This window comes from Hyperoodon ampullatus (genome assembly GCF_949752795.1).
Source record: "Hyperoodon ampullatus genome assembly, chromosome: 19".
Classification (NCBI taxonomy): Eukaryota; Metazoa; Chordata; class Mammalia; order Artiodactyla; family Ziphiidae; genus Hyperoodon; species Hyperoodon ampullatus.
Window position 1 is genome coordinate 10,952,399 of NC_136932.1, and position 18,704 is coordinate 10,971,102.

Genomic DNA, 18,704 nt, shown 5'->3' on the forward strand with positions numbered 1-18,704 from the left:
ACTCCTTGGTTACAGTGGCTTATTTTTTCTCCTTCCCAATCTCCCATCTTCTATTCTCTGTCTTGGATAATGACATTATAATCAGTGCAGTGGAATTCCCAAATCAATAATTCTAAGGCATCCTTAGAATTTCTTCCTTTTACTCATTTCACTCATGCAAATTAATTCATTCAAGAGCTATTTTTTGAGCACCTATTATGTGTCAGATACTGTTCTAGGCATGAGGGATAGAACAGTGAATACAAAATTATTTACCCTCATGGAACTTAAATTCTAGTGGAGAACATGGCCAAAATTAAGATAAATAAGCAAAATGTAAAAGACGTTAGTGATAACTACTAAGAAAAATTAAGCAGGGAAGGGAGAAAAAAGTCTATCTGTGTAAATATGGTGTGTGTGTGGGGGGGTACAGTTTTAGATAGGGGTGGTGAGGGAAGGCATTACTGAGGGGACATTTAGGTGTCTCCCTGAAGGAGATGAAGCAACAAGCCATACTGATATCTGAGAGAAAAGTATTCCAGGCAGAGGTCTTGATATGGGTATATTCTTGGAGTGTTTAAAGCACAGTGAGGGGAACCAGTATGCTTCCAGAAGCAAGAGAGAAGCCAGAGAGGCAAGAGTAGTAGGAGGTGAAGTCAGAGAGGGGATGGGGGGCAGATCATATAATGCCTTGACCTAAGGACTTTGACTTTTACTCTTATTAAGGTGGGAAATCTTTGAAGGGTTTTCAGGAGAGGAATGTCATGGTCTGATTTGTGTTTTCACAGAACCATTCTGCTTGCTCTGTTGTGACTAGATTGAAGCCAGGCTGGGGCAGAAGCTGAGAAACTAGGTGGTAGATGAAGGTGGCTTGGACCAGTAGCAAAGGGTGAGAGATAGTTTTGATATGTTATGAATGTATGGCTGACAGGTTTTACTGTTGGTTTGTCTGTGCAGCGTGAGAGGAAAAGATGGGTTAAGGATGACTCCAAGGTTTTTGACTTGAGCAGCAACTGAAAGAGTGGAGTTGCTGTTTACAGAGATGAAGAAGATTGTGAGAGGAGCAAGTTTATGGAGGAATATTAAGACATTAAATCTTGAGATGTTTATTTGATATTCCAAGTAGAGATGTAGGGTAGGTAACTCCATAAATATGGAGTTAGTTCATGGATGAGGTCCAGATAGATATAAATTTGGAAATCATCAGCATATAGATGAAACATAAAACCCTGGATCTGTTTGAGATAACCAAGGGAATGTACACAGCAAAGAGTACAGATTAGAAAACTGAGCCCTGGGGCAGTACAGCATTTAGAGATGGGATAGATGAAAAAGAACAAGCCAGGGAGACTGAGGAGGAGGAGCCACAGAGGTAGGAAAGTGTGGTGTCTTGGAAGTTAAGTGAAGACAAAGCTTCAGGGAAAAAAGAATGATTAACTGCATCACATGTTGTTGATAAGTCAAAAAGTAAGAAAACTGAGAAATGACCATTGGATTTAGCAATGGACTTCATAGGCGATCCTGGTAAGTGTGAATATTCTGGGGTGGTGTGGGCAAATGCCCGATGGGAGTGGATTCAAGGAAGAAGAGGGAAAGAAAATTGATTATAGTGATTAGAAACAACTCTTTTCACCGGCTACAAAGTCTTTGTACTTCTAAGTCCCAAATAGTCCATGAACCTACCTTTTCCTCTTTATTCTTAATGTTAATGCATTTACTCAGGCTTTCCTTTCCTGGGGACTTACTGCAGCGATCTCTTTGCCTTTAGCCTGTGACCCCATAGAGCCAACTTGTATACACATGCTGAGTGTATCTTCTCAGAACACTCATCAGATCATGCTCCTCCCCTGCTTAACGCCCTTCAGTTTCTTCCCCACACTTAACAGGATAAAAGTCAAGTTGATCATCGTGATTATGCCATTTGTGATTTTGCCTCTGCCAACTTTTCTACTTTTATATTCTCTTTGCCTCTTCCCCATACTTTTCTGTTCTCTAGCCATACCAAACTCTTCGAATTTCCCTAAAGGCACTATGTTCTTTTACTCCTGTCTTTGCAAATAAAATATGGTACTGTTTCTGAACAACCCTTCTCGTACTTTAGAAGCTGTGGCTTCCCTGAGACCCAGGTTAATAGGAAGAAGCAGAGGCTATTCTAGTTTTTAGAATCTTAGGAAACTTTACATTTAGATGAAATCATCATCTCAGTAATGTAACTTATCAAGCCCAGCACAGAGATGTACATTCAGACTAGTTAACTGTAGGTTAAACTCTTCTCCACTTTACTATCCCAGTTTAATCTATAACCCCCTGCGCAAGTCACCAAAGTAAGTTATAATAAAAAATAAACAGAAGAGATCAGAGAGTGAGCCTGTGAATATAATCTTTGTCTTCAATTGAGAGATCATATCCTTCTCTACAGTTAGTATCTTTGACCTACAGCATCGCTCTGTTAGCACTGGAAAATTTCAGGTGGATTCAGTTCATCACTGTATCACAGCACCACTTAATCTCTACTAACGTTTCCCAACTTTGGCTGCAATTTGTAATCATCCAAGGAGCTCTAAAGAAATATTCATGCCTGGGTCTCACTCTCAGTGATTCTTGTTTAATTGATCTGGGGGAGTAGCTTGAGCATTGAGGATTTTTCACAATCCCTGGATTCCTAGATCATTCTAATGTGCAGCCAAGATTGAGACCTATATGTATGCTCTTCAGCATCCAGTTTCAACAGATAAGAACACTAAGTATAAATAAAGTAAGTATGTGTGTGTGTATATATACAGTTATTGTTGACATTCAGTTATATTTTTAACTATTATAAATTGCTGTGCTGGACTTTTTTTTAAAGCTTCAACTTCACAGAATGTTAAAAAAAATAATAAATTGACAAAAACAAAGAAACCCCAGATTCCTTCTGGCTCTGTCATTCTATGAATCTAAGAAGTACTTATGTGTAGAGATATCTGTCTTACTAGGAAACTCCATGTGGAGAACACAGTTAGATCAAGCTCAAGAATTTAAGTGAGCTATACTGAGTACCCAGTTTGAGGGGAAGAAGTTTGAAATCAGAGATTATTTCAAATTCACCTTGGAATTTTTTCATCTTTTTTTTTTATATCCTACAACCATATTGTTACAGCTCCTTAACATGTCATGGTATGTTTGTATATAGATGTGAATAAACTGTATTCCCTTTTGCAAGGAGGTGACCTAGAATGGTGGAGAAAAGAATAGGCCTTAGAATCAGGCCATTTCAGATCCTGGGTCCTGCACTTACTAACTCTACAGTTGTGACCATTTTTGCTTAAAGTCTCGACTCCTGTTTCCTGATGTACTAAAAAGAAAACTAATATTTATCTCATAAGGTTTTTTTTGTTTTTTGTTTTTCTTTTAATTTTTGGCTGCATTGGGTCTTCATTGCTACATGCGGGCTTTCTCTATTGCGGCGAATGGGGTCTACTCTTTGTTGCGGTGCGTGGGCTTCACATTGTGGTGGCTTCTCTTGTCGCGGAGCACCGGCTCTAGGTGCATGGGCTTCAGTAGTTGTGGCTCGCTGGCTCTAGAGCGCAGGCTCAGTAGTTGTAGCTCATGGGCTTAGTTGCTCCACGGCATGTGGGATCTTCACAGACCAGGGATCGAACCCCTGTCCCCTGCATTGGCAGGCGGATTCTTAACCACTGTGCCACCAGGGAAGTCCCATCTCATAAGGTTTTACTGAGAATTGAACTACATAAATGCGTAAAACATTTATCATAGTGCCTGACACATAGTAAAGACCAAGTAGGTAATGACTTTTTTCATTAATGTTGGCACAGTCTAAGAAGCTTGAGCTTCACTTTTTCCTTTTCAGTTATGTAGGATATTTATTTAACTAGTTTCATGCTATTAATAGTATGTATTCTTGAAATGATACGGTGAGGGCGGCAATTTGCCTGTGTCTTCCTCCCCGAAACCTATAATCTCAGTCTAGTCCCAATCTAATCATGAGAAAAACATTAAACAAACCCAGCTGAGGGACATTCTACAAAATTCCTGACTATTACTCCTCAAAACTGTCAAGGTCACCCAAAACAAGGAAAGTCTGATAAACTGTTATAGTCTGAGGAGACTTAGGAGACAGGATGACTAAATGTAATATGGTATCATGGAATGGAAAAAACATTAGATGAAAACTGAGGAAATCTAAATAAGTATGGACTTTATTTAATAATAATGTCAATATTGATTGATTAGTTTGGACAAATGACTAGACTAATCTAAGATGGGAAGCCAGGATTAGGGTTTATAAGATCTCCCTGTACTATCTTAGCAACTTTTATGTAAATCTAAAACTATTCTAAGATAAAAAGTTTACTTTTTAAAAAAGCAAAAAATATATAATTGTAGACACCTTTATTTTTAACAGAGTTACTCTATTAATTTAACTCAGTGTTAGACTTGATATTTTGTATATTCATTGTGCACCTTGAAAGCACAGTAATCAACTTTTAAGCTACTGACATTATTACTGGTGATTGCTCCATTTACAATTAGCAAGTCTACCTTGTTTCCCTGTTATTAGTCATCATCATTGATGCATTAGCTACATCATGAGAATCAAAACATTCTGTGTTTAGCAGAACTTTTCTTGAGCTACAGACGAGACTTTCTAGGACATTTTGGATGCCTTAGGCAAATATAAATTAATAACTCATCATAGAGGAGTTATTATTTTTTTAATTTAGAGTATACAAGCTAGGTCTATGAAAACCTGTGAACTTGGCAGTTTTATATTCTGGCAAACTTTGAAAATATTTTATAGTATACTTTTGAAAAGTGTTAGCTGTAATACTGATGGCATGTTAATCAGTATATTTTATTTGGTGTAGAATGCTTCCTTTTCTCTTTAAAGAAACTCTGTATATGTTTTCTTAAGAACTAAATAAACTTTTAGGTGGGTCTGGGCTTCCCTATGAAAATTTTTATTGATAAATAAAGATCATGGAGATAGATGTGGTGGATAAGGTCATAGTGCTTTTGAATGATGCCGCTCATCTTTTCTTTTCATAGAAATAGTTTGGATAAGAAAAGAGAAACACTGAACTCCTAAAACTGTATCTCAAACCATATCAATACCACTTTTTGGTTTTTTCCTTGAACTTAATTTGATGAATACATTAATTTTAGAGCTGGCTCTTGACAAAATTAATTCAACTGTTGTTTTTTCTTTTCAAGGAATACCTTTTGACTCCCAAGTTGGCACTGAAAATACCAATATGAAAAAGGCTTTCAAAGGCACACTTAGAACGTTTTACAGTCCAGAGATAGTTGTATAAATAATTATTATACAGTGTGGCAGTGCTATAAAACAGATATGTATAATGTGCTTTGGAAGCACAGAAGAGGGAACGTTTAATTCTTTCTGATAGGCCTCCAGAAAGTCTTTACAGAGAAGATTGGAAATGACATTTAAGCCATCTTTTGGTGAAAGGATGTTGTTGATCATGATGATGATAGAAAAAGAGTACAGTTATCATTTAGTAAGTGTTTACTTAGTGCCAGATGGCATGCTGTGTTTTATATTACTACATTTGTTTCTCACCACAACTCAATAGGGTATTACTGTATCAATTTCACAGAAGTATGTAGATGAGTGATCATGACTGTGTTCTAATAAAACTTTATTTATGGGCACTAAAATTTCAATTTTATACAATTTTTATTTGTCACAGAATATTATTTTTTTAACTGTTTTTCAGTTATTTAAAAATGTAAAAACCATTCTTAGCTCACTGGCTGTCCAAAAAAAGGTGGCAGGGTAGATTTGGCTTATGGACTAGTTTACTGACCTCTGGTTTATATGATGAAGGGGATTTATTGGATTATGTAACTGTAGTCCAGAGATAGGGTAGTTTTCTTCAGTAATTCAGTGTCAACAAGGATCTTAGTGTCTTCTGTCTCTCTGCCGTAATTTTCATAGTGTTAGCTTTATCCCATAGTTTATTCCCCTTGTGTTTACAAGATGGCAGTCAGAATATCCAGGGTCTCCATGGGTTATCTTCCATGTCTAGGGAGAGACAAGACCTTTTTCAGAAGCTCTTTCTAATCTCTCTTGAACTTAATCCCATCAGGTTTTACCCCTACCACTCCACAGGAACAATACTAAATCATCTACACTGACAAATTCAGTGATCAATTCTTACTCTTCATATTACTTGACCTGACAACATCTGATCTTTTCCCTTCCATGAACCTCTTTAGTTGACTTCTGTACTCTTCTAGTTTTGTTCCTATTCTCTGGCCACTACTTCTTATTGTCTGCTGGTCTCTCCTCATACCTGCAGCCTCTACATGTTGAATTCAGCCCCAAGCCTTACACCTCTGACCTCCTTTCTCTCTCTCTGTCTCTCTCCTATCTATACTCCCTTCCTTGGGAATGTCATACACTTTATTTATTTATTTGTTTGTTTGTTTGTTTGTCAGGCTATAGTTTATTACAGCAAAGGGATAAAAAGCAGGATCAATAAAGGAAAAGGGTACATCAGGCAGAAGCTGGAGGATACCAGGTATAAGCTTCCAAAAATCCTCTGCCAGTGGAGTCACACAGGACATACTAAATCCCCCAGCAATGAACTGGAGAAACACATGCAAAATGTTTTCTGCCAGGGAAGTTTGCTTGAGCCTAGAAGTCCAGGGTTTTTATTGGGGTAACTGCAGTGCTGATTGCAGTTACTGAAACTTCAGACCCCCCAGAAGGAAAGCAGGTGTTCACCATAAATCACATTTTTTACACACACTGTCCACACAAGCTGGTATAATGTGGTTCAAGACCTCCAGCATGCACAGTGCCCTAATCAGTTGGTAGCATAGGGAACATTCTAAGAGCTCAGTTCCTAGGAGCCAGCCAAAGGCTAGTTATACAAGCAGGCCCTTCTGAGAATGTACAAGATTTGAGTAACTCAAGGCTGCTGGATTAATTCTTTACTTCACAGATAGGTATCAAATTATCATGAATTTAATGTACTATATATACATATCTGATAAAGCAGTACATTACAAGGTACATACATTAAATTATTAAATTATAATTAAATGTAAATAAATATATCATAAATGTTATATGACATATCATATATATGATAAGCAGCACATTAAATGCAAGGTATTATTATTATTACAAATGAGTAATGAGGGCTAGAGCTGTCCTAGGGTGTGACTGAGCAGAGTAATAATGGACATTTGCAAGGCAACTCCTCAGAGCAGTGAATGGGAGGCTGTGAAAAAAATCCCACTGAAGAGTTTTTCTCTCTGATAGAGATAATTTTGTCACTAGAACCATTTTGTCCCTCTCCAGTTTGTGGGAATGTCATACACTTTAAATGTGATTTATGTAACGATGGCATATGTATGTCCATCTCTGCTTATTTGTCTATTAGGCATCTCAAACTTAGTATGTCCAAAACTGAGCTCCATATACTCTTCTCATCCCCAAACCTGTTCTCTCACAGTCTTTCCTATCTCAGTAAATTGCAGATCCATTGTTTGGGCCCCAAATAGCAGAATTACCCCTGACTCCTTTCTGTATCTTTCTCTTCTGACAGCAGATTCTCTCCACTGTTCCTTCAGAATATATCCAGAATCTGACCTCTCCTCACCACCTCTACTACTCACTTAGTCCAGGTGTTTATCCTTTTCCGGTTTTTTCAGGAGCCTCTTAATTGGTCTCTACTTCTGTCCTCTTCTGTTCACTTCGGTTCCAAACCACTACCACCACCATCTTAATGATTTGTTTGTTATAGTAAAAGACAGTGGAGGGTCTGGAAATGAAGACAGGGTTTTGAAACCAGACACTTTAAATTTTAGGTTGCTACTTACTAGCAGTGTGATTTTGGGAAAGTCACTTTTCTTCTCTGAATGTGTCTTACATTTAAAATGGGCATAGGGCTTCCCTGGTGGCGCAGTGGTTGAGAATCTGCCTGCCAAGGCAGGGGACACGGGTTCAATCCCTGGTCCGGGAAGATCCCACATGCTGCGGAGCAGCTAAGCCCGTGTGCCACAACTACTGAGCCTGTGCTCTAGAGCCCATGAGCGACAACTGCTGAGCCCGCGTGCCGCAACTACTGAAGCCCGCGTGCCTAGAGCCTGTGCTCCGCAACGAGAGAAGCCACCACAATGAGAGGCCCACACACCGCAACGAAGAGTAGCCCCCGCTCGCCGCAACTAGAGAAAGCCTGCGCGCAGCAACGAAGACCCAACACAGCCAAAAATAAACAAACAAAATAAATAAATTTATTTTTTAAAATGGGCATAATACTTGTTTCATTGAATTATTATTAGTATTAAATGAGATAATATTGTAAAGACCTTACTGACCCCATAGCCAGCAGAGAATAGATACTGCACAAATTGTAGTTCTTTTTTCTACACCAAACAGATGAGCTGCTTTTCATCTTTTCTGGTTATCATCGTGCATATGTAGCCAAGGAACATCTTCTGTATGTACCTCTTCATAAGTGGACCTTGGCTAATAAATAAATCTAGCTTATGTTCCTGGTCCATGCTTTTGCATTTTCATTACATTCCATATATGTCCTCCAATTCATGTCTCCCTTTGTTGGCATTAAGTGTATACAGTTCTTGCAGATTCATACCTGAATAGCAAAAGAGACCAGAGTTCATACCTGAATAGTAAAACTTTAATCTATATGTATAATAGATTATATGTATATAGTTTTAGTACTTCCCACCCCTTCTATTAAGGTCATATATTTACACTTCTGAAGGAGGATTGAAGACAGTCAACTTCAAAATCTTAATTCATAAAATCTAATATTTATTCTGGCACATTATTTTATTTAACTGAGAATACTAAAGATGGGTTGGGGCTACCAAATTCAAGGTCACTTAAGTTGTTTATTTTTCAACTGTAATATTTTGATCCTGGACTGAGAAGAATAATCATTTGAAGTATCTTCTACTTGTAGGAAAGAAAACATTTGTCTTGGAATTAGGCACTTTCTTATAAGCCTTTCTCTAACTTAAATTTCTTCATAGGAAAACACTAAATACGGAATATCCCTATGTGGTTGGTATTTTTTTTACTTAGACTATTTTAGTGCATTTATGACCTGAGTTGAAAGCTGTTCACACTATGAAGTAAATATTCCTATGACATTTTTCTCTTTTAAATAATGGGACGAGGAAGCCTATTAAAGGTGTATTGTTTTATATTATTTGCTGGATTTAATTTGGTATGCTGGTAAAAAACAAATGTTCTCTGATGAGAACAAATCTAGGAAACCTAAGCTCTAATTTTAAAAGCTAGCACTTAAATTGGACAGTCAGGTCTTTTTAAATTTTGTACCTGTTACATTGAAGAAAGTCTTTAACTCAAGCTTGATGAGTAAATTCTAACTTCACAGACACAGCCCCGTTCTCCCTTCTGCACTTCAGGGTGAGGTAATGAGTCTTATGCAAATAACTTGACTTGCTTGATGACTGAAGGTCTTCTGTTTTGTCCATAAATGTAGATGTATGTATTATGTGTGGGAGGTCTTATCTGTACTGAAGGAATTGTGTTTTAAGCAAAGCAAAAATATGTAAAGTACTGTACATCATTGCAGCCTTGCTGTTTTGGATAATGAAGTCATTGATTGCATAGCATACCACAAGACACTTTTAAAGAGCTTGAACTTTTTTCCTATACCATCTTGGGTCAATGGTGAGTTTATTATTTTAAAAAAATCTTTAGCTGTTTACTTTTACCTGAGAGTTAATCTCAACTCTTATGACTAACCTCCACAGGAATAAGACATGGTTAAGATTTCAGTCGTAGAGGAGTGAATTGCTCAAATTTACTGCAATGTATTTCTAATTTAATTTTTTAAATTCAGGCAATTAAAACATTTTAGATTATGATGGTATCAAAATTGGTGACTTTTTGTCTTGCCATTGGCTGGCTGACTCAAAACTGTTTTAAACCATTTCTTGTCTGCAGTTTTCCTGTAGGTTGTTTTATTGATACGCTGACATACTGCAGATCGTGCAAATTTAATGCTGTTTGAAGCCTTGTTTTTTTAATTTCTTTTTCTTCTTTTATTATTTAGAAAGACATCCTGGTGAGGGGAAATGTCTGTATTTTATTCATATTACTTCTCACATACTTCAAGGGCATGTTTTGATGTTCAAACAGAGAATGTGATGCATGTATGTAATTTTATCCATGTGGAAAATGAAAATTTAAGACAGGCCTGAATACAAGTGTTGCTTATTGTAATTTATTCCCAAGTAAAAGAGAAGAAAGAAATTTGCATTAAAAAATTAGATGATCAGTAGGAAGGGAAATTGACTAGGACTGTATTTACACATCCTGATCCCTATTATAAGATGCCACAGATTTCTCGTATAGTTTTATTTTCTCATAAAATGAAGTTTTGTTTCACAATAATTTAGGACCTCATAATACTTTATTTTTTTTCTTTACCTGTTGAGAGACCTGGATTGTTTGACCTGTAGAATTTCCCACAATCAGTATTTTGTTGATTATACACTCAGGAACAGTTCAGCATTTTCTTCTGTTCTTTGTTTTTCCTGGAAACTGACAGCTAGTTTCAGAGGTTTGACTAGACTCAGGTTTGATTGCTTTGGCAAAACTGTAGTTGTGTTCCTATCATTAGGAGGCATATAATGTCCAGTTTTTTCTCTTTTTTGATGTTATTAGCCGTTGATGCTCGATGGCTGCAGAGATATTAATTAATTGCAGTTTGTGAAATGGTGATATTTTATCTTTTGTTTCCCATTTATTTGGAATAATTTTATAGAGAGAGCTCTCATATACTTTTTGGCTACTAGTACAGTTTATATAGGAAATGTAGGATGAATTGCTGATTATTTCTTTTCCACAGTTTTCAAGATGATGAACTGGGCCCTTCTCAACCTCAGAAGGTGACCAGTTAGTGTGGTAGTGCTGTGGTTTGTTTGTTTGTTTGTTTTAAAAAAAAAAACCCATTATGATCTATAGTCAATTGTGCATTTAGTTAGTTAGTTCTCTGGTAGAGCTAGGAAGAGATCCATGGGACAATATTCCCTGAGTTCTTGAATGTTGATGAGCTTCTTCACTATGTTTTTTTTTTTTGACATGACCTCAATTTTACATTGTCTTTAATAGCTTCTTTACTGTTGTATATGTCCGGGTGTTCCAAGTTCATCTAGTACTTTTCCTTTGCTAAACCAGGTGGTTCTTTAAGAAGTTCTGATTTCTTTTAATGGAGAATGGCATTTCAGGATAACAGTCTGGGCCCTAGGAGTGGTTAGTACTACTTGATTAGTCAAGGTGTTAGGTGTTTTAAGTGGACAGAGCTAGGACATACATGTGACTTGTAAGACTGTACTGATGTTTCCAATATAGATTCAGTACTAAAGAGTTTTTACTTAACTTCTTCTGTATTCTTATATCTATAGTTCCTTTCTTCCACACGGAGAATTCTGGTTCTCAAGGAGATGATACCATTAGAGTATCCCATAATTATTCACTTGCTTTATCCCTCTTTTTAAATACAGTGGTCTCACAACATTACAGTTACCAATTTTGATTTCTGAAATCAGTTACTTTTTGTTTATTCTTTCTTCGTTTGTCTTGGCTGTGCTGTATCTTCCTTGTCAGATCTTATAGCCATTACATATTATAAGCTCTCCATTTAAAACTCTCATTTAGTCTTTTTTTTTTGAACTTTTATTTTTTTTTATACAGCAGATTCTTGTTAGTTATCTATTTTATACATATTAGTGTATATATGTCAATCCCAATTTCCCAATTCATCCCCCCCTGCCCCCGCTTCCCCCCTTGGTGTCCATACATTTGTTCTCTACATCTCATTTAGTCTTAATTCTACAGTCAGTTGTATATGTATGCTCACCACCAGTCCTTATTTAATGTCTCTCTAGTCACTTTAGTTGCCTAACGTTAGTTTTCTGGTAGAGCTAGGAAGAGGCCCATGGGAACAATATTCCTTGAGTTCTTGCATGTTAGTAATAGTTTTTCTTTACTCTTTATACTTAAAAGTAAGTTTTACTGGTTGTAAAGCCTTTGGTTCAATTATTTTTTTCCTTGTGTGTTTTAAATATATTATTCTGTTTTCTTCTGTTGTTTTCCCTTATTAATCCTGTGATGTATTTGCCTAAATGCCCAAAGGATTTTTTTTCCCTTTAAAGTCCATTAGTTTTAGTAGAAAATGTCTTGGTGCATTGATCTGAGTTGATTAAGTAGGACATGGGATGCTCTTGAAATATGTAGTTTCAAATATAGATGTATATATATGTGTGTGCATGTATAAATGTATTTATACACACATATAACTATATATATATTACACATACGTAGCTACTTTTTTTCCTCTGGAAAGCTTTCTTGAATTATAGTCTTTCAGTATTTGTTCTATTCTCTCACTTTGGTTTTCTTCTTCAGGGACTCCTATGTTTATCCTTATGCTGGATCTTCTTTGCCTGTCTCCAGTATTTATCCCCTTCTTGCAGATCCTTTTTAATCTATTTCTTCTTTTTAAAAAATTTGTTAAAGATTTCCTTCCATCTTACCTTCTATTTCTTTTAAGACCTTTTGCGTTTGTTTGCTCTTGTATTTCTTATAGTTTAGTCTTCATTACTGAAATGATTTTTGTTTGATTTCTTATTATTTCTTGGTTTCTGCCTCCTCATTTCTGAGTTTTTCTGATTCTGATTTATATTGCTCTTTCATGTATTATGTAATTTTCCCATTATCTCTCATAAAACATGTAAATTTTATTAGAGTAAAATATATAGCCCTAAGGATTATTTGACATACTTTAGATTAAATAAGCAGCTGTAATTAATTTAGACATTGCTTTAAATCAAGGCTTTTAAATTGAAATTCTGTGAATGAACTTCAGAGTAGATAACATTGCTTTATTATGTGCAAAGTAGAGTGTATATGTATGGGGGTAGGGAAATAACACCTTCACTTTCTTTAGACTTTCAGAGAGGAGTGTAAACCATCCCCACAAAAATAAGGGTAAGGACCTTCGCTTTGTGTATGAAAAATCCTCAAATATTTTAATGATTGAGCTTATAAGAAATGAAAACAAATGATAGATATAGTAGTTTTAAGATATAGATGTCACCAGGGATGATATTACATCAATTTCATTATCTATTCGCTTATGATTGCTCTAATTTTATGCAGATGGAGGGAACGAGGAAGCACCGGATCGAAGACAGTCAAGTGTAGACTCTCGCCAAAGCCGCTCTGGGCAAGGTAAATTTTCTCAAATTTATTATTAAATTAAAAAGAATAGATACCAGCTATTCCTTTCTAGTACTTAATCTGAGGACTGGGGCTTTCACTGGGTCAAGCTTAGATATTCTCATTTCTCATTTAGGAGTTCAGATGTTACAATCTAATTAGTTCCATATGATAATCATCTATTCAGGATAAAAGAAAATGAGAAATGGTCTCTTTTTTAACGATATTAAGGTTTTAAATAATTTTGGAGCATTGTGGTATATGTCTGGATATCACTTTTGGAATATAACCAAAAGTAAATTTTTAGCAGTAACGTTTATTGCAGGTATCATCACACTGGCTTTAAAAGTTCATCAATGCAATATTTGTTGTCTTAGCTGTCTCAGAAGAAATGGGTTTTGTTTATAATTATTACCTAAAATTAAGATCTTCTTACTTATTTTCCTTTTCTGTTTAAAATTTATTACCATAGGCTTTTGACTGTTTTTTTTGAAGTGACAACTTCAAAACTAGGTTAAAGTATTCTCTACCAGTGGATTTTCAGATAGGCCTTCCCTAAGGAACATTTAAATTTGCAAGACTGGCACCTCCACATTTTTCTTTATAGTACTTATCACCTTTATATTGGTTTTCTCTATCCAAAACCAGAATGAATGTTTCATGATTGCAGAGATTTTTGGTTTTCTTTGTTCACTGCTGTATTTCCAGTGCCAAGAATAAGTACCTGGTATATACAATAGTAGTTACTGAATGAATACTGTTGGATGAATGAAGTCATCTCTTAAGAGAATGAGAGTTAGGAACCCAGACTGATTAAAGTATGGAAAATTTCAAGCAGTCATTACTGAGTTTAGTTTTTTGAGAGTATTTACAAATAAAGCCTTAGATATACAAATGTGTGATGTTTTAATCCTGTAAAAGCTCCTGGTTCATTTATTCTATAATCCTGTTCCCTTTTTTCTCCAACTTTGCTCCTCCCAAGTTTTAGAGTTGTACTATTTTTAATACAGTTGTTTGTTGCAGAATAAAAAGAAGAATAATATATGTAGGTTGATTTGGAAATTTTAACTTACACTAGTACTTTTAATCATTTTTAAATAATATGCATGTATTATAAATGTCAGGAATTTGTATAAGTTTTCACTTTTTCACCTTACATGTATTTTGATATAAAGAAAGAAATTAAGAGAAAAACTGAATTGTAATATATAAGTATATCAAATCAACACATTGTACACCTTAAACTTATATAATGTTTTATGTCAGTTATATCTCAATAAACCTTGGTGGCGAGGAAAGAAAGAAAATGAGCCTATGTGTTTAAAATCCTTGTTGGGCTACACCCCGCAGGCCTGCACGCCCTGTTCTTGCCCAGCCTCAAGACAGAAGAAAGAGCACAGAGTCAGCAACAGAGACATCAGTGGTTTAATGGATGGGAGAATCTTACATGTCTGAAGCAAGGTCCTGTGTGCAGCAGACAGTGGGCAGGATATGGCAGCAGTCTTCACTCCTGGGAGAGGGGATGGGTGGAGGTGTTTACCAGTTATAGGGAGAATTGATGTCAGGTTGGCTCATCGGTTACCAGGGAAACCAGCAGAGGAGCACACCCCTCACTGCCCCTTTGATAAGTTATCGTGGTGGAGATGTTCTGATCTGAAGATTAGACCAGGCCTTTACTGATTAGGCTCTATGATTAAGAGGGAAGGTTAGTCATGTGAGTAGGGTGTAGGTGAAGCAGGGACTGGTAAACAGGGGATGTAGAGAGAGCAAGAGAACAGCCACCTTGGGTGCCCTCATCATATAACCCTAAAAACAAAATTAGTACAAATTAATAGAAAAATAATTATACTAATTTTTATTAAAGTTTAATTTTATTTAATGTCACAGATATAGATGTGGGAGATTATTAATTTACCTTGTGCCCTCTGAATTATGTCAGTTGAAATATTTTTCAAATCAATGAGTATAATTGAATTTTAGTAACAAAAGCTGAACTTAACAGCAAAATCAGTGATTTTCATGATCTGAGCACAGCTGCCTGATCTCAGAACTCATCAGGACTGATCTCAATTAGAAGTCATCAGGAACTGTATCATTATGAGAGTTAACTGATATAAAAGCATGTTTCTCACCTTCTTAGAGATTTTATTTGTAATACAGTAAGTCCCTACGTACGAATACTTCAAGTTGCAAACTTCAAAGATGAGAACATGTGTTCACGCGTCCAGTCACATAAGTTAGTTCACGTCTGATGTATATTGTCACGTACATGCATCCTCTACAAGTGGTTGTGCTTTTGTGTACTTTACAGAACTGTATAGAGTACAGTAGTACTGTACAGTAGTAGTACAGTAGTACAGTATCTTTATTTCTTTATTTCAAGCCCAGGATGTCCAGAAGCAAGCATAAAAGCAGCAGTATATAGCCAACTGTGTTAGTTGTGTTGGACTTTCGAACAAATGGGACTTATGAACGCGCTCTCGTAACAGAACTCGTTTGTATGTAGGGGACTTACTGTATCTTTTTATTCAAAAGACAAATAAAAATACAAAGCCATCTATAATGAGTTGGAATGAATGGGAATCCATATGATCAGGAATAAAGAGATAGGATGAACACATACTTCTACTTTTTCTCCTTTCAGAAACCTGCTAAAAGATCAGTAAAGGGGAATTAGAGAGGAGACAAAATCAACACAATTTTAGAAACTAGGGAGTATATGAATAATTGAAGACTGGGCGCTAAACTCAGTAGCAGAGAAAATCAAGAAACTAATCTGATTTACCCTCCAAAGGACTAAAAAAACTCAAGAATGGCAGCATGTGGAAGTGGAAGTGAAAGGAGGATTGGTAGAAAGTCAGTCGAAGAAGCCCTTGGTTCCTGGGACCTCCTTCTCAAAATTAGCTAACCAGTTAGCTGGATAAGTGCCCAGCTCTTCACCCCTAACTTTGGCAAAGCCCAGAAATTTATTCTTTGGAGAGGGCAAAAATAGAGACTCTCTCTAGAGCAGAAGACACCAGGCATATTAAATGAGGCTCTTAGACATTAAAATTCTGATAGCAGAGATCAAAAAAGCTTTGTAGAAGTACTTAGAAAATTAATGTTGAAGAAATCTGTGAAAAAGTCGAGCAAAAGAACAAACGTCACGGAAGAGATGTGAGGAGCATTAAGAAACTTACAGGGGCAGTCCAGGAATTTCAGTATTCAAATAATAGTAGTTTGGACTTCCCTGGCGGTGCAGTGGTTAAGAATCTGCCTGCCAGTGCAGGGGACACGGGTTCGAGCCCTGGTCTGGGAGGATCCCACATGCTATGGAGTAACTGAGCCCGTGCACCACAACTACTGAGCCTGCACTCTAGAGCCTGTGTGCCACAACTACTGAAGCCTGTGTGCCTAGATCCCGTGCTCCGCAACAAGAGAAACCACCACAATGAGAAGCCCACGCACTGCAGCGAAGAGTAGTCCCCGCTCACCACAACTAGAGAAAGCCCGCGTGCAGCAACGAAGACCCAACACAGCCAAAAATAAATGAATTAATTAATTAAAAAAAAGAAAAACGGGGGATTCCCTGGTGGCACAGTGGTTGGGAGTCTACCTGCCAATGCAGGGGACACGGGTTCGAGCCCCGGTCCGGGAAGATCCCACGTGCCGCGGAGCGGCTACACCCATGGGCCATGGCCGCTGAGCCTGCGCATCCGGAGCCTGTGCTCCGCAACGGGAGAGGCCACAGCAGTGAGAGGCCCGTGTACCGCAAAAGAAGGAAAAAAAAAAAAAAAGAAAAACAACACCAGTAGTTCCCAGAAGAAACAGAAAATGGGGAAGAAATCATCAACAAAGTGATTCAAGAAAACTTTCTTGGACTAAAAACATGAGTTTCTGGTTCAGAAGGCTTACTGATTACTCATTACAATGGATGAATATAAACACAAACTAAGACACATCGTGGTGAAATTTCAAATCACTGGGCAAAACAGAAGGTCTTTCCATGCTTTCAGAGAGGGAAAAAAATGTGTCAAACAAAGTAACAGGAATCAGTTGGCTTTGGACTTCTTAATGGTAGCATTAGATACTAAATGAGAAATGGAGCATCACCTTCAAAATTCTGAGGGAAAATAATTTCAACCCCTTTGTATTTCATATGCATTGAAACTATTAATCAGATATAAGAGTTAAATTAAAATTAAGATGTTTTAAGGCATGTAAGGTTTTTTGTTTGTTTTTTTTTTTGGTTTGTTTGTTTGCCTACCTTGTACCCTTTCTTAGAAATCTGTTGGAGGATGTGATCCATCAAAATGAGAAAGTCAGCCAAATAAAAGGGAAAGGTTACAAGAAATAGGAAATTTAACAAAAGAGAAGGGTAAAGAAGTCTTCAGCATACAATGAAAAGACAGGGTTGGAGGGCAAACAGACCAGATTGGAGTAGGTTAGAAGCTTCCAGAAGAGCCATTCTCAGGAAAATGAAATTGGTAGAAATCTGATGCATTTAATTATCTTTAGAAAAGTTTTAAGTAATTGATGAAAGGCTTAGGGTTGAATTGGTGATAAATACATAAAGTAGTAAGTGAAAAAAGATGTAAACTCAAATTAAAGCAAGTATTGTGTGAAAGGAGATGTTAGAATAAGTTCTCAGTCCTTGGAGTAGTGTCTGGAGTAGCTGAAGTTCATGTCAGTCACCTCCAGTGGTAAACCATATTAGTTTTCTCCAGTGTGGCACAAATATTTTTATTATTTGATTTGGACCATTATGGTTGAGCAGTAGTGCTCTAAAGCAAGGTGAGCAAATCTGGCCTGTGTGGCCTGCTTTTGTACAGTTGATAGATTTGATTTGCTAAGACAGTTTTAATTATTTTTGTATCTGTGTTCACGTGGGATATTGGCCTTTAATTTTCCTGTCTTAGGATGTCTTTGTCTGATTTTTGTATCAGGGTACTCCTGGTCTCTTAGAATCAGTTGAAAGTTGAGAGATATTTCTCCCTCTTCAATTTCCTGGAGTATTTTTTATAGAATTGGTATTATTTCATTCATAAATGTTTGATAGAATTTCCCAGGGAGGCATCTGGGCCTGGAATTTTCATTGTGGGAAAGTTTTTTTTTTTTTGCAGTATGTGGGCCTCTCACTGTTGTGGCCTCTCCCGTTGCGGAGCACAGGCTCCGGACGCGCAGGCTCAGCGGCCATGGCTCACAGGCCCAGCAGCTCCGCGGCATGTGGGATCTTCCCAGACCGGGGCACGAACCCGTGTCCCCTGCATCGGCAGGCAGACTCTCAACCACTGCGCCACCAGGGAAGCCCGTTTTTTTTTTTTTTTTTTTTTTGCGATACGCAGGCCTCTCACTGCTGCAGCCTCTCCCGTTGCAGAGCACAGGCTCCGGATGTGCAGGCCCAGCAGCCATGGCTCACGGGCCCAGCCGCTCCTTGGCATGTGGGATCCTCCCGGACTGGGGCACGAACCCGTGTCCCCTGCATTGGCAG

General features: G+C 37.2%; 1 protein-coding gene across 3 annotated transcripts in view; it reads left to right on the forward strand.

The window, feature by feature from the left end:
- The window catches only part of TANC2 (tetratricopeptide repeat, ankyrin repeat and coiled-coil containing 2), a gene marked incomplete at its 5' end in the record, with an annotated part of 320,220 nt that overhangs the window by 48,889 nt on the left and 252,627 nt on the right, over nt 1–18,704 (forward strand). For all 3 annotated transcript variants that reach the window (XM_079726110.1, XM_079726111.1, XM_079726112.1), the window contains one exon: nt 13,175–13,246. In XM_079726110.1, the coding sequence (XP_079582236.1) occupies nt 13,175–13,246 (72 nt within the window). The remainder of the gene's footprint in view (nt 1–13,174; nt 13,247–18,704) is intronic.